The 14,483-nt window shown below is 39.6% G+C and overlaps 1 protein-coding gene across 4 annotated transcripts in view; it reads left to right on the top strand.

The window, feature by feature from the left end:
* Positions 1-14,483, top strand: part of LOC100602238 (schwannomin-interacting protein 1) — a 592,588-nt gene that overhangs the window by 524,095 nt on the left and 54,010 nt on the right. The window contains exon 1 of one of the 4 annotated variants that reach the window (XM_003256362.3): positions 11,376-11,724. The exons of the other annotated variants lie outside the window; for them this stretch is intronic. Coding sequence (XP_003256410.1) covers positions 11,695-11,724 — 30 coding nt within the window. The 5' untranslated portion in view covers positions 11,376-11,694. Of the gene's footprint in view, positions 1-11,375; positions 11,725-14,483 lie in introns of those variants that run through there. 4 annotated transcript variants of the gene reach the window in all.

Raw genomic sequence — 14,483 nt, forward strand, 5'->3', positions numbered from 1 at the left:
ATGTATATTGGTAGGCAAGGCTATCTGTGCTGCTAAGATACCTGGAAGGATAAAGGGGAAGCATGACCCTTCTTCCCCTACACACGTACACGTATGCACACAAACTTTGTGTTAGTTTGGGCTTAGCCCTTCTTGACATGACAACCCAACTTATTTTTATTTGGAAAGCCTTGCTTTAGCCCTGGCAAATTTATACTACTTTTCACTTTTTCTGCCACTGCGTTCTCTGACTGACTCCAAATACTGGAAAACAGCGAGTAAAAGAGATGGTCTTTAAATGTTGACATAAATTTGAGATGAAACGATGTAGACTTCACCCAGATTTACCTATCTATCAGTTGCTGTTTTTCTACAGCATGTGAGTTTCAGTTAGTGTTGGACATAAAATACTATGGGGAAAAGAATAGGATTGTGTCCAATAAATAAGTACTCTGGCAGATTCTATTGAAATATAAAACCATCTCATTATTCTAGAGGCAAAGGGAGGCTCCCTGCTATAGCACTGCCTAATGCATTAGATTTCAAACTATGTCTGTAGAAACCCAGGGTTGCTGGAGGTATTTTTAGAGATTAATTTGTACCTATTATATGAGCGGCTAAACATCCCCAACCCTGAAAAAAAAAATCAAACTGGAAATTAAAGAGTTCTGAAATCTGAAAATAATTCAGAATACAACTACAAATGAGATAGTCTATGGGACTTTGGAGAAAAGTCCTGTAAAGCTGTGGTAAGAAGAATATAACATTTCAGCCCAAACTGTAGTGATTTAATTCCCTCATAATCTGTGCAAAGTATTTCTCTCAACCCAATTTTTCGACATCAGCATATTTATCCTGCCAGGTGAAGTAGTCTTTCACAGTCCTCAAAATCAACGAACTTATAAATATGTGTCATTGACCATGAAGGTGGTAACTCTGTAGCTCTGTACTGGCCTTTCTAAAACATTCATGCCTGTGCATGCCCAAGCAATAAAATTACGCAAGTTGCCCAGAGGCCCAGCTTGGTTCAGTGCCAGGTTAGGATCAGGCACATCTGTTTGGCACAGTCTCTCATCAAGCCTAACAGTCGGTTGTGCAATGACGAGCAAACACCCAATATATCAAATGAGAAAGTCCTGTTATAGATTAATGACCTATTGTAAGTTTGGGTACTCTGTCTTATCTTGTTTATAATCAGAAATATGAGTAATTGCTATATATTGTTAGTAAACCAATTTTGAATAAGTTTCTTGCTACTTTGCTTTTAAGTTTCTGGACTTGTTTAATGAAGAATACGCGGAGATTGCAGCATAATCCATTTAAAGAACCGTTACCATTTACAACTACTTATTTGTGTGAAACAGGATTCTTTTGATGTGGCACAACCAAACAAAATCTTATTCCAGATGTAGCTTTACATTTAGTTCTATGTAAAACTATATCTGGAATAAGATTGTAGCTGACATCTATAAATTCTGCTTTCTCTTTTTTTGTATCACAAACAGCATCATGTTCTCGTTGAGAGACACATAAATATAAATTTGAACTCAGAATAGTTTTATCCTGATAGAAACATTTGATTGTTTTGCATGTTGGTTTTCATATTGATTTTCATTTAAAAGCAAATTCTAGTATTTAAGAAAATAGAATAAAAAGTGCCAACCAATTAGTGATTCACACTAATAATTTTCTCAGGAAACTATTTTTTTCATATAATGTGAAATAATAAATATAAGTGTAACCAAGGTCAGAATAGTCCAAACTTCTGAGTAAATTAATTTACATAAGTTATAAAACTCTCAGGTAAATTTCTTATTTATAATTATAAGGCTAAAAAATTATAACTTGTCTCATTTTTATTCTTCCCTCACTTTCTATTTTTGGGCCTCAGAATATTGTTAGAAGTGGAGAAGTATCCTGACACCAGCTGTCCTCTTCTGGGGCTTCTGTTCCACATCTATAGTGTGGGAAATGACCTTGACGCAATAGTAGCCTGCAAGTACACTACCAGACATTCTATCCCAGAAGTCACAGGCCAAATTAAGATGTTCAGATCACACAGTTCATTACCTCTATTTAAAATGCAAGGCAAGAAGCAAGGAAAAGACACGCGAGCTGAAATACTTAGGATATGGCACAGGAGTATGGCGGGACCTTGAGTTAACGCAATATTTATATGTCCAGCCTCTCTGCCACGACAGCCTTTCCTGTTGAGGATATGGTTATGAACCACAGTTGAGGTTTGAGAAAGGATTCCTGTTCCACTTAGACACAAGGTATCTGCCAGTGACACACAACTTGCTTTGTAAGAGACAGAGCCAGTTCCCTCTGGCTTCCTCTGTAGCTTGCCTCTTAGCCTGATGAGAAGCTGGGGATTGTATTTACATTTCTCGGGCAGAGGATACATAGGACCAGAATGGGTGTCATCAATGGGAAATCAATGTAATATCTAATGAATGAGGGCCTCATGTGCCTCAGATTATTTAGTGTGTCATGAATATTAGGCGGTTCTTTAGTCTTTTCATCCCTTTCTATGCTTGGCACTTACACACTTGATCTAGGCTTAACAAATCTGTTACTAACTTACTTATTGATATTTAACACATCTCATGAATTCTTTTTTTTTTTTTCTTTGAGAAGGAGTCTTGCTCTTTCACCCAGGCTGGAGTGCAGTGGCACGATCTCGGCTCACTGCAGGCTCCGTCCCCCGGGGTTCACGCCATTCTCCTGCCTCAGCCTCCCGCGTAGCTGGGACTACAGGCGCCCGCCACCTCGCCCGGCTAATTTTTTTGTATTTTTTAGTAGAGACGGGGTTTCACCTTGTTAGCCAGGATGGTCTCGATCTCCTGACCTCGTGATCCGCCCGCCTCGGTCTCCCAAAGTGCTGGGATTACAGGCGTGAGCCACCGCGCCCGGCCACATCTCATGAATTCTGACTACAGTAATCTCCCCCTTGGCCTGTCAGGGATACTTTCCAGGACCCTCGGAGGATGCCTGAAACCGTGGATAGTCCCAAACCCAATATATTATGGTTTTTTCCTATACATACCTATTATAAAGTTTAATTTATAAATTAGGTACAGTAAAAGATTCACAATAATAACTAATCATAAAATAGAATAATTATAACAATATGCCAGCATCATGGCTCTTGCACTTTGAGGTCATTATTAAGTAAAGTAAGGGTTACTTGAAAACAAGCACTATGATACCAAGACAGTCAAGCTGATACTGAGCCAGCTACTTAGTGATTCATGGGTGTAGAGTGTCCACAGCATGGATATGCTGGACAAAGAGAGGATTCACATCCTGGGAAGAATGGCACAGAATTTAAAACTTATGAATTGTTTATTTCTGGAATTTTCCATTTAATATTTTCAAACCATGGTTGACTACAGGTAACTAAAACCTTGAAAAGCAAAACCATAGATAAGGGGGAATGATTGTATGTCTGTTTACTTACTCATTATCTAAATCTAACACATACATTTCACCTGTGTCTTATAAGCTACTACATAGTCATTATCTATACTTAACACACGTTTATGAGTTTCATCCATCTTCTTTTTCTTGATCATCTGTAGCAGAATTGACTGTTGTCAAATAATACAACAAAGCCCTTACAAAATCTCTTGGAAATACTTTCTTCTTACTGGTGCAGCCTCTGATTCCATGTCCTTGCCCTAGAGGTTTTAACCTGCAGCAGCTCCAACCAAGCAGCTTTAGGGACCAGATCAAGGCCACCCAGCCATCTGTGCTCCTGTACCTTCCCCTATCGCCACCACAATTCCTCTTTACTCAACATTTCTTTGTAATTTTTCTCACCATATTTTCAGTCCCAAGACTGAATAAATGCCTGCCAGACACTCCTGACCCAGTTCTTCCAGTACCTGGCCCTTATTTTCTATTCACCTTCATCAGTTTCTCCCTTTGCTGGCTCCTTTCCTGCTGCCCACCTAGACATTTGAGTCTCCCACATCTTAAACATCAGCTACATCGGCAACCTCTCCAAGCTACCACCCTAATGCTCTGATTTATTAACAAACTTGTTCACAAACTCTCAACTCAGCCCCTCAACTTCTTAGCCACAACCACCCAGCTTCCACTCCTAATGCACGACTACTGAAATTATTCCCTCAGCATAACTCATGACTTCCTAATAGTCCAAATTAATGGCTTCTGGTTGTTTTCCTCCTCCACGTCCCTGCAGTATTTGAAGAAACTAGGCTCTGTCAGCATTCCCTCTCTTTTTGCCACTTCTCACTGTGTTAGTTTTCATTCTCCTCTCACTTTGTTGACCATGTCTCCTTTGCATCCCCTTGCCCTCTAAGTATGGGCTTCCTACCCTTATCTGTAGTCTCATTTTCCTTAGTTTCAGTTACCATCGGTCAACTGTGGTCTGAAAATATTAAGCTATTTTGAGAGCAAGACCACATTCACATGACTGTTACTAAAGTATATTGTTATAATTGTTCTATTTTATTACCCGTTATCGTTGTTAATCTCTTACTGCACCTAAGTTATAAATTAAACTTTATCACAGATATGTACGTATGGGAAAAACATAGTATGTATAAGGTTCAGTACTATCTTCAGTTTCAGGCATCTGCTAGGGGCCTTGGAATGTATCCCCCATGGATAAGGAGGGACTACTGAGTTAGTTTTCTATTTCTGCTGTAACAAAGTCTTCCAAATTTAGTGGCTTAAATCTACACAAATTTATTGGTATTATAATACCAAAAGTCGGAAGTCCTAAGTGGGTCTCACTGGACTAAAATCAAGGTGTCCACTGAGCTGCATTCTTTCTGGAGGCTCTAGAGAAAAGTCAGTTTCCTTGCCTTTTCCATCTTCTAGGGACAGCCCACCTTCCTTGGCTTGTGGCCTCTTCTTCCATCTTCAAAGCCAACAACAACATTGGACCAAGACTTTCTCATACTGCCATCTCTGGTTCTTCCTCTTATACCTCCCCGACTCTTACTTTATAAGACCCTTGTGATTATTACATTGAGCTCATCTGGATAACCAGGCTACTTTCCCCATCTCAAAGGCAGCTGCTTATCGTAATTTTGCCTTGCCGCTTGGGGATTAGGTTGTAGACATTTGACCCAGGAGATAGGGGACATTATTGTGCCTTCTACAGTGATGTCTTTGTTTCTCTTTAGTTCTGTCTCTACAATCTCTCCCTTAATCTAATTCATTTTTACAGCTTCAACTATCCTCTCTGTGCAAAAGACCCCCAAATTCTACCTGTCATCCTGATCTCTCTTAAGCCCCAGCTGCCTCTTACACCTTCAACGGCGAATTTTATGATGAAAATTTAAACCTCCTTACTGTACCCCAACCCCCTCAGAATCAGTTCCTTCTGCTAACTTCCCTGTTTCTTTTCACAGCACCAGTTTTACTCCAGTAATGGTCTCAAAACCTCACAATTCCTTATCTTGCTCACTCCCCCATGTAGCTCACTGCCTAAGTGCCATCAGTTCCTTTTTTGGTGTCTTGGGATGCATCCCTCTGTCTTTGCCCTTCCATTGCCATGATCTCCTCTATCCTCCAAAGGACTGTATTCCTTGGACGGTTGATGTTGTTCTTATTTAGGAGAAGAAAACATCCATTTCTCTTCCTTTCCTGAGTACTTAAGAGCTGTTTTACATTACTCCCATTTCATCATGTTACCATGAGGGTCATATTCATTTATTCAATTGTTTCAAAGTATTTATTGAGAACCAGGTACTATGTCAGACATTGGGGATATAGCACTGAGTAAACCAACCAAGATGCAAGTTCTAAGGAAATTCACATTAATCTAGATCTACAAAATACAGACATTAAATAAGTGAATAACCAAATGAACAAGATTGTTGCAGTCTCCTGGTTCACTTTAGCTGAGTGTTCTCTTCTTCTCTTGAATTTCTAGTGAGCAAACAAAATATTTGGAGGCATTTAACTTATCTTCGTCATATCTAGTCATTTGTGTACTGCCTCATTTCTCTTACCAAACTTCTTGAGGGCAGAAACACTACTTCACATGGCTCATGGTAGGAGCTTCTTTCAACTACAAAAATCAAGGAAGATGTTGAGGAAAACACTTTGTGTTTCTGCGAAGCATTTTTAAAGGTTTATTGTCTGTAGATGATGCCAGTTTTGTTGGTGGCAACAATACAGGTTGAGCATTCCCCAAGCCCAAAAGCTGACATCTGAAATGCTGCAAAGTCCCAAACTTTTTGAGTATTGACATGATGCCACAAGTGGAAAATTCCACACCTGACCTCATGTGACAGTTGCAGTCAAAATGAAGTCAAAACTTTGTTTCATGTACAAAACTATTTTGAAATATTGTATAAAATTACCTTCAGGTTATGTGTATGAGGTGCATATGAAACAAAAATGAATCTCATGTTTAGACCTGGGTACCATCCCTAAGATGTTTCATTATGTATATGCAGATATTCCAAAATCCAGGACATTTCTGGTCCCAAGCATTGTGTATAAGGTTTACTCAACCTGTAGTGACAAGTAATTCTTTGGGTGGGGCATTCAAGGACCTAGTTTCCCCAATATCCACAGTATTAATTTTTCTCATCATTCCTTTTCTTTCATTGCCCAGTAAAGAAGTACAACTTAAGCTATATGTCTACTTGCTTTCTCCAATTTCCTGAGGAAAAGCTTAAAAGTTATTACTTAAGATGGTGACTTCCCTGCTCATCTTTCCCACCCCCAATACTTCATTTTTTCTAACATTTCAATTTGAACAGAATAGTAAGAACAGAATGGAAGGGGTTTTGGATAATAAATATAGTGGTAAAAAGTCATATCCTCAGGCCATCTGAGCATACAGTTTCAAAAGTGAGTAACTGGGGTCAGCAACTGACTGGAAGGGGCATAGGAAACTTCCTGGCATAAGCCGTGAGAGTTAAGTGCAAGAGTTGACTTTCAAGTGGACTTTTTTCCACAAATACCCATTGCTGCACCACTTAGATTCAACAATTGATATTTAATAAACTTGCTTTGTCACAGCTCTCCACTGACCTATCCATCTACCCATCTATCAATTCCTCTCATTTACTTGATGTACTTCAAAGTAAGTTGCAGACATCAGTAAGTGCCCTAAATACTTTAGCTTGCATATCATCAATTTGAGTTCATGTTTATTCTTGTTTATTCTTTTGGGGTAAATTTTATGTACAAAGAAATGCACCTATCTTAATGTTTTATTCAATGTGTATTAACAAATATACACACCTGTATAGCCAAACACTTAATCAACTCACACAGCTTATGCCAGAAAGTTTCCTATGCCCCTTCCGGGTCAGTTCCTGACCCAGGCTATTCACTTTCAAAACTATATGCTCGAGGGCCTGAGGATGTAACTTTTTACTGTTATATTTATTGCCAAAACCCCCTTTCATTCTGTTGTTGCTAATTGCCACAATTGAAAAAAAAAAATGCTTTTCTGGATTTAAAGACACAATAGTTTGTAGGTGGCAGAAACAATATTTTAATAAGGAAATAATCTAATTTTTCTTCCCTTAAAACATACCTTGAATTGAGTTTTAGGTAGACTCACACTGCAGCCTCACTCTTACTTTATGATATATTTTGATTTCAAGAGCAGCCTCATTTGGCTCAGTCAAAAGGGGTTTATTTCTCCAAGTCTAGTGGGTCCTCAGTTAGTATTCGTCTTAGTCTGTTAGGGCTGCTATAATAAAATATCATAAACTGGGTAGCTTATAAACAACAGAAATGTATTTCTTAGAGTTCTGAAGACTGAGAAGTCCAAGATTAAGGCACCAGCAGATTTGGTGTCTCGTGAGGCCCCGTTTCCTGATTCATAGATGGCAATGGCATCTTCTCACTGTGTCTTCAACACAGCAGAAGGGGCAAGGCAGCTCTCTTGGGCCTCTTTTAAAAAGGGCATGGATCCCATTTGTGAGGGCTTCACCCTCATGACCTAATCACCCCCCAGTGGCCCCACCTTTTAATACCATCATACTGGTGATTAGATTTCAACATAGGAAGTTTGAGGGCACAACATTCAGACCACAGGAGCGTTGTTTTCTATGGAACACATTCATTTGGTATGAACCCAGAAAATCATGTTACTTTCTTTGTTTTCCTTGCTTTGATGCCTTTTTGTTGTTGGGCATGCACAACTTTCTTAGACCCTTGTTCCATATCTGAACAATAACAGTGTCAGGCTAAATGATCTCTTGAGGTCCCATCTAAATTTGAAACTCAATACTTTTTATGGGAAGGGAAGCTGTGAAGATCTGAGAAGAAAAAAAATAATCCCTGTGCTACAAAGACTATGCTTCACATAAAAAGTTCATCAGTATTTTTTAGTTAAAGATAACAAATGTAACTGCAGTTTGGTAAACTATTCTAGCTTAAGTGTTCTTGGAACAGCTGGTTTCTGTTTAAAGTTTTTTGCACTAGCAAATCATACTTCAAATTATAACACAAAGTTGTTTCCAATGAACGACTATAAAGAGAAGCCTGTCTAATATATTCATTTTTTTCATCTTGTTTATACCTCTTGGGAGAGTTTTTTTTGACAGGATTTGGGATACAATTGTCAGAGATCTGTTCTCCCTAGAGCCACCTCTGAGTCACTTCCACTATTTATGGAACAGCAACTGTCAAGAGTGGAATCATGTTTAGCCTTTTTTTTTTTTTTAACAACACATGATAAATGTCTTTGGGAGCTTATGTAATATATCCCAGTGTCTTCAGTTTTGAGAAGAGACAGAGTCCAGGAAGCACCTTTTTAAGTTTTGCACAGCTTGGAAACATGTTCCTGAGTCTTAGGGTCATAGATTATCAAGGTAGTAACTTGAGTAAGGTTTTAACTGCCTTTGAAGTTAGAGCTGTTCTGTCTTGGAAAGTGTTTTTTATATTCAGCATAAGATTTCCACTTCATCTTATCTGCTACCTTGCAAAGTGAACTTTTTTCCTTTGGCCTGCTCTTCTTTGCTCATATTTAGAATTCCAGAACCTTGGCCGGACACGGTGGCTCAGGCCTGTAATCCCAACATTTTGGTAGGCCAAGGCGGTTGGATCACCCGAGATCAGGAGTTCGAGACCAGCCTGGCCAACAAGGTGAAACCGTGCCTCTACTAAAAATACAAAAATTAGCCAGGCGTGGTGGTGCGCGCCTGTAGTCCCGGCTACTCGGGAGGCTGAGGCGGAAGAATTGCTTGAACCTGGGAGGCAGAGGTTGCAGTGAGCCGATCACGTCACTCCAGTCTGGGTGACAGAGTGAGATTCCATTCCCCGCTCAAAAAAAAAAAAGAATTCCAGAACCTCGTTGGGTGGTTATATTGCAAGGCACTCAACACAGAAGTCTCTGAGAAAAGAATGGAGTTTTAGGATGGGGGTGTATTGTTTATTGTTTCTTATCCCTGACAAGTTTCCATCTTCTTTTCTTCACCTTGACTCATTCCCTACCCCCAGGCTTCTGCTTCATTCATCAAGCTTTCATTGTGCAGCCAGTGAGCAGGCCTAGAAAGTCCTGCACTTGTTATGTGGCCCACCCCTCTCCTGGACTAGGAAGGGTAAGGGCAGTGAGCTTCTGCAGGGTAAGTCTCCAGAGTACTTTTCCTTTGAACCTGCTGCTGAAATTGAAGCCTCTGAGGATACCAGGGGTTGAGTTTTCAGGGCCATCTTTTCGTTCTCCTCACTAGCAAGGCTGAAGTGAGTGTGCTTGTGAGTGCGTCAAGGAAGTCGAATTGAGATAGCAATAGCAGGCTTTGCTCCTGCTTGAACCTCAAATAGTAAAAATTAAGAATATCTATAAAAATAGGTTTTTCTCATTCCACAAAACAGATGAAGTTATTAAAATTACATTAGCAAATAATCCTAACGCAAACTCCCACCGTTTTTTAAGAGAGTGCTTGATATAAAAACTTGTCAAACATGTCAATTCCATTTCTCATGCAAAAAGTACTTGTTTTCTCTGTCAGTAGCACAGTGAAACTGTGTGGTTCATGGGAAGAGGAAGAGTTTTTGAGACGGCTACATAAATAGAACATAGGACAGATAGATACTAAAATAGCTTAAAAATAATGTCCCTATTGATTTTTTAATTTGATGGTTTAAATTCAGTCACATTTTTGTTAAGTACCATTTATGTACTCAGAGCTATTTTATTAAGAAACAACATGGGCTGGGTGTGGTGGCTCACACCTGTAATCCCAGCACTTTGGGAGGCCAAGGCGGGCAGATCACGAGGTCAGGAGATCAAGACCATCTTGGCTAACGTGGTGAAACCCCGTCTCTACTAAAAAAATACAAAAAAATTAGCCAGGCATGGTGGTGGGCGCCTGTAGTCCCAGCTACTCGGGAGGCTGAGGCAGGAGAATGACGTGAACCCGGGAGGCAGAGCTTGCAGTGAGCTCAGATCTCGCCACTGCACTCCAGCCTGGGCAACAGAGTGAGACTCCGTCTCCAAAAAAAAAAAAGAAAGAAGAAAAAAAAGAAAAGAAACAACAAAACTAATTGCCTGTGGCAACTGAGGAATATAAATAAGAAAATTTTATTTAACTTTTCCCCCTTAATTTTCTCATTACATTAGCTTGAAGAATTAATTTACAGCCCAGTTTTTTCTTTTTGTGTATCCCCAAGTCCTAAAGTGGCCCTGAAGCCATTCAGAAACTGGCCCCAGTTTTTTCCCAGAAACGTGTGTTGTCTGACTTGTATTTCCTTTGAGTATTGTCCGCAAGTCCAGAATTACTCTCTCTCAGGGAGGACGGGTCTGTTCCAAGAATTGTATGTGCTGCACTACCCAATGCACAAGTCACAGCATTGGGTAATAATATATGTACAAAGCCTTACATTAAAAAGAAAAAACTTCCAATTAAGAGTTTAGTTTTCATGAAATAAATTATAGCGACTTTAATATTTTAATAAGTTCTCTCCCTAAAAAAACTTATAACAGCAATTATTGTATCTTATTTCTATTTTACTTAAAAAGAAGCTAGGAGCCACAAATAAGCGGGGAATTTAAAGAATTACAAAATAATCCTTTTAAAGCGTAAAGACCTTTTAGTTATAAAGTTGACAAACACTTCAAAAACTCAACATAGAAAAACATCCTTTCATTGTTGGTATTCAGAATGGATTGTTCTCCCTTTAGCATGTTAAAAGTTCTAAAATTATCTTTAAGGCCTTTTTTTTTTTTTTTTTTTTTTTTTGATAAGCACCAGCCAAGCAGCATTAGTGGGCAGGAAGGATGATGCCGGAGGTTAGAAATGTTCAACTGCAACATTGATTTGTGTCTGTCTCTCTCCCTCTCCCTCGCTGGCCTTTTTCTCGTTAATGAGGACTAGAATGTTTCCACATCAGTTAACTGCCTTCATAAAGCACCAGAAGGTCACACCAGCTCCAGACTGATCCTTTTCTTTGTGCCTATAATATAATTGGCTGATTGTGCGGGTGATGAGCGCCCCCTCCCCCAGCCTGGTCCCAGCTCCATGTTCCTAAGCCTGCCTCACTGGTTTCGGAGGGCTGGAGAGCAGCTCAGCTCGCTAGCTGCGCCCTTCCCGGCACAGGCAGTGCCACTGCGCAGGTTGATCAGCGAAACAGCATCCATTTTAATCTGCGGGGAGCCCCTGCCTTACCAGGGCGTTCTCTCCTCCCTCCGGTGGATGCTCCGCGCCTGCTCTCCGCAGCCTCGCTCAGCAGTCCTGCGTTGGGGTCTGCGCCCTAGGATGCACTGAGATGGTACATCAGGATAACTGCTCGTATCAGGTAAAATGTAAAGCCTGATTCTGAGGCCGGCATCCTTTGGGAGAGGAGGCCTTCCTCTTCCAAAGCAGCAGGTTGCCTCTTTCCGGATATTCAAGGGATTTTGCCATCTTCCGCGCCTGGCCTTCATCACATACAGTATCTGAATTGTAATTAGGTTTTCTGGGGAGTAATGGGGCAGAAAACACTGCTTCCTTGGCCTTTAAAGCATTTGTGAAATTCACGGAGGTGATCTGTGCTTTGCATATTCTGTACGTCTGCAAATAAGAGGAATTGCTTTGGACTGTAATTTGAATTTAAGGGAATTTCAGAGGAAAATCTGGAATCTCACATCGATAACATTGAAAAACGTACTTTTGCTCGTTGCATAGGATGTGAGTTGCTTCACATCCAGCTTTTAGGACTGTCTTTAAGAAATTATGTAAATAGATAGTCGCGATTGATAATCTTAGAAATTTTCAAAAATCAGCCAGTATGCACATGATGTTTAAAGTTGCACTTGTGTGTCTTTCCGAACTTATTTTTACTAGTATGTTGTTTTAAATGGTTGGTAAATAAGCATTAAAGTATCAACATGCATCAAAAACTCCAAATAGAAAAATCTTAGTAATGCATATTCATTTGTATGCTAATTTGCTACTGGAGTTATGAATTAAACACTTAGACAATTTCAAAAGATCAGCTCTAGAGTGTTTAGTAACTCCTTGGTAGGACTTGGACTGTTGAGGCAACATTGAAAGTATTTTTGTTGAAAACAGACAGCAAGAATGTTCTCAGAGAAATTGCTCTTTGCAGCAGCAGGCATGGCTGGCCCAAATCCTGGAGAGTTAATATTGGGATGTTACTCAACTGACTGAGTTTAGAAGCTCTGAGAGACCAATTCTCTAACTTAATGCCTCTTCCTTGTGTGAGGTAGGTTACCTGAGACAAGCGTTTCTCATAAGGTCAGATTTCACAGTGGTAAATATGTGCAGGCAAAATAGTACATTTCACAAGACTCAAGGCAGTGGTTTCTCAGCTAAGTAACGTGTGCCTATGAAATGTATTTACATACTTTGTCTTGCTTAATAACTAGAAATTTGTACTTATAGATTTATTTCATAGTATTTTCATTTTATGGTACATTTAGGGCCGTAGATCCTAAATATTGAGCTTCATGCTTCACAGTAATTCTTTCCACGAGAAAGGGGTCAGAGATGCTGAGAAAAAAACCAACATGTCACTTACACATAATACAGAACTTGAGGGTAGGGGATGTCAAGTATCTATAGAGAGCCTAATCTACTCATGGCATGGCTCCAGGTGATTGAATTACTATAATAATTAAAATAACTCTCTTTTCAAAGAAGCTATTTATTTTTGAAGGGCAAACTACTATAAGATTATTCCCTATGTCTTTTCATTAGGTTGAACATAAAAGCATTGTTTTTGTAGGTTGAAAATTAGTCAAATATCAGCAATTTCATCTGGAGAGAAGGGGTTATATTAGCATTCTGCTTCTTCCAAAGGAAGATAAATTGATTTTATTTTACTTAAGCTGCAATATATAACAGTGTCATTATGTGTTTAATAGTTTTGAAGTATTTATTGCTTATTTCTACAATAAAATTAAGTGTAGGGGTTGGGTAATAATGGTCAGTAGATTTTGCATCTGCATGGGATTTTATAGTAGAACTACCTACATGTGTATGTTCTTTTGAAGTGCTCTCTCTTTATACATAGCTCAGCAAAAACAGAAACATTAACCTTGAAGCCAAATCTTAATCCCACTTAGAAACCTTCATTTTAGAACCCAGCTGGCACCACATGCAACTGGATTCAGAAAAGGTGCTTTCTCTAAGTCCTTAGCTTGATGTTTGTAGTCACTGATGGTATCTGCAGTTGAATGGCTTTCGGAAACTTCCCCACGATTTTACGAGGACTTACTTATTTTTTAAGGATGATATTGCAGTGGTTAAAAGCAAATTTCTTAGCATTTTTAGTCAGTTGATAGAATTCATTTGAAATATTGATTCCTTTTCTCTCATAAATGATGTATACCAAGATTTCTTAATGGGTAGTCCATGAATGGGGGCTTCAGGGGCCATTCCCCTGAAAATTGCGTGCACATTTTGGTGCTTTTGTATAGATGTACATCATGGTTGTCGTGGTTGCTATTGTCATCATAATTACAGCAATAATAGCCTTCTATGTGCTCTACCTACCCCTGCCCTTGCCCACACTCCATAGTCTATTTTCAACACAGTTTCCAAAATGAGCTTATAAAACTGAAGACAGATCATGTCCCATATCTCAAAAATTTTAGTTTATCATCCTGCTCAGAGTAAAAATCCAGGTCCTCACAGGGCTTTATATCAGCTCGTCCCTGCTTCCTCTTGGACTCCTTTCCTACATTCCTGATTTCCTCCACTACCTTCCTACCATGCTGGGCTGGCCCTGCACCTGCTATTCCTTCTGCCTGGCATGCACCCCCACCTGCCGTACCTACCCCCTCCCTGCCCCACTGTGTAGAGTTGCCAGATTTAGCAAATAACCTACAGCATTTGGGACATACACTAAGATATTGTTCACTGTTTATCTGAAATTCACATTCAACCAGGCATCTAATATTTTACATCTTATAGATATTTACCTTATATTGTCACCTCTACCCCCATCCATTACTCTCTCACTTTCTGTGAGTCCTTGCTCAGATGTCACTTCTAGGTGAAGCCTTATCTGGATGTAATCTGTAAACTTCCAGCTCTTCAGTTCTATCCCAA

This window comes from Nomascus leucogenys, chromosome 11 (genome assembly GCF_006542625.1).
Source record: "Nomascus leucogenys isolate Asia chromosome 11, Asia_NLE_v1, whole genome shotgun sequence".
Classification (NCBI taxonomy): Eukaryota; Metazoa; Chordata; class Mammalia; order Primates; family Hylobatidae; genus Nomascus; species Nomascus leucogenys.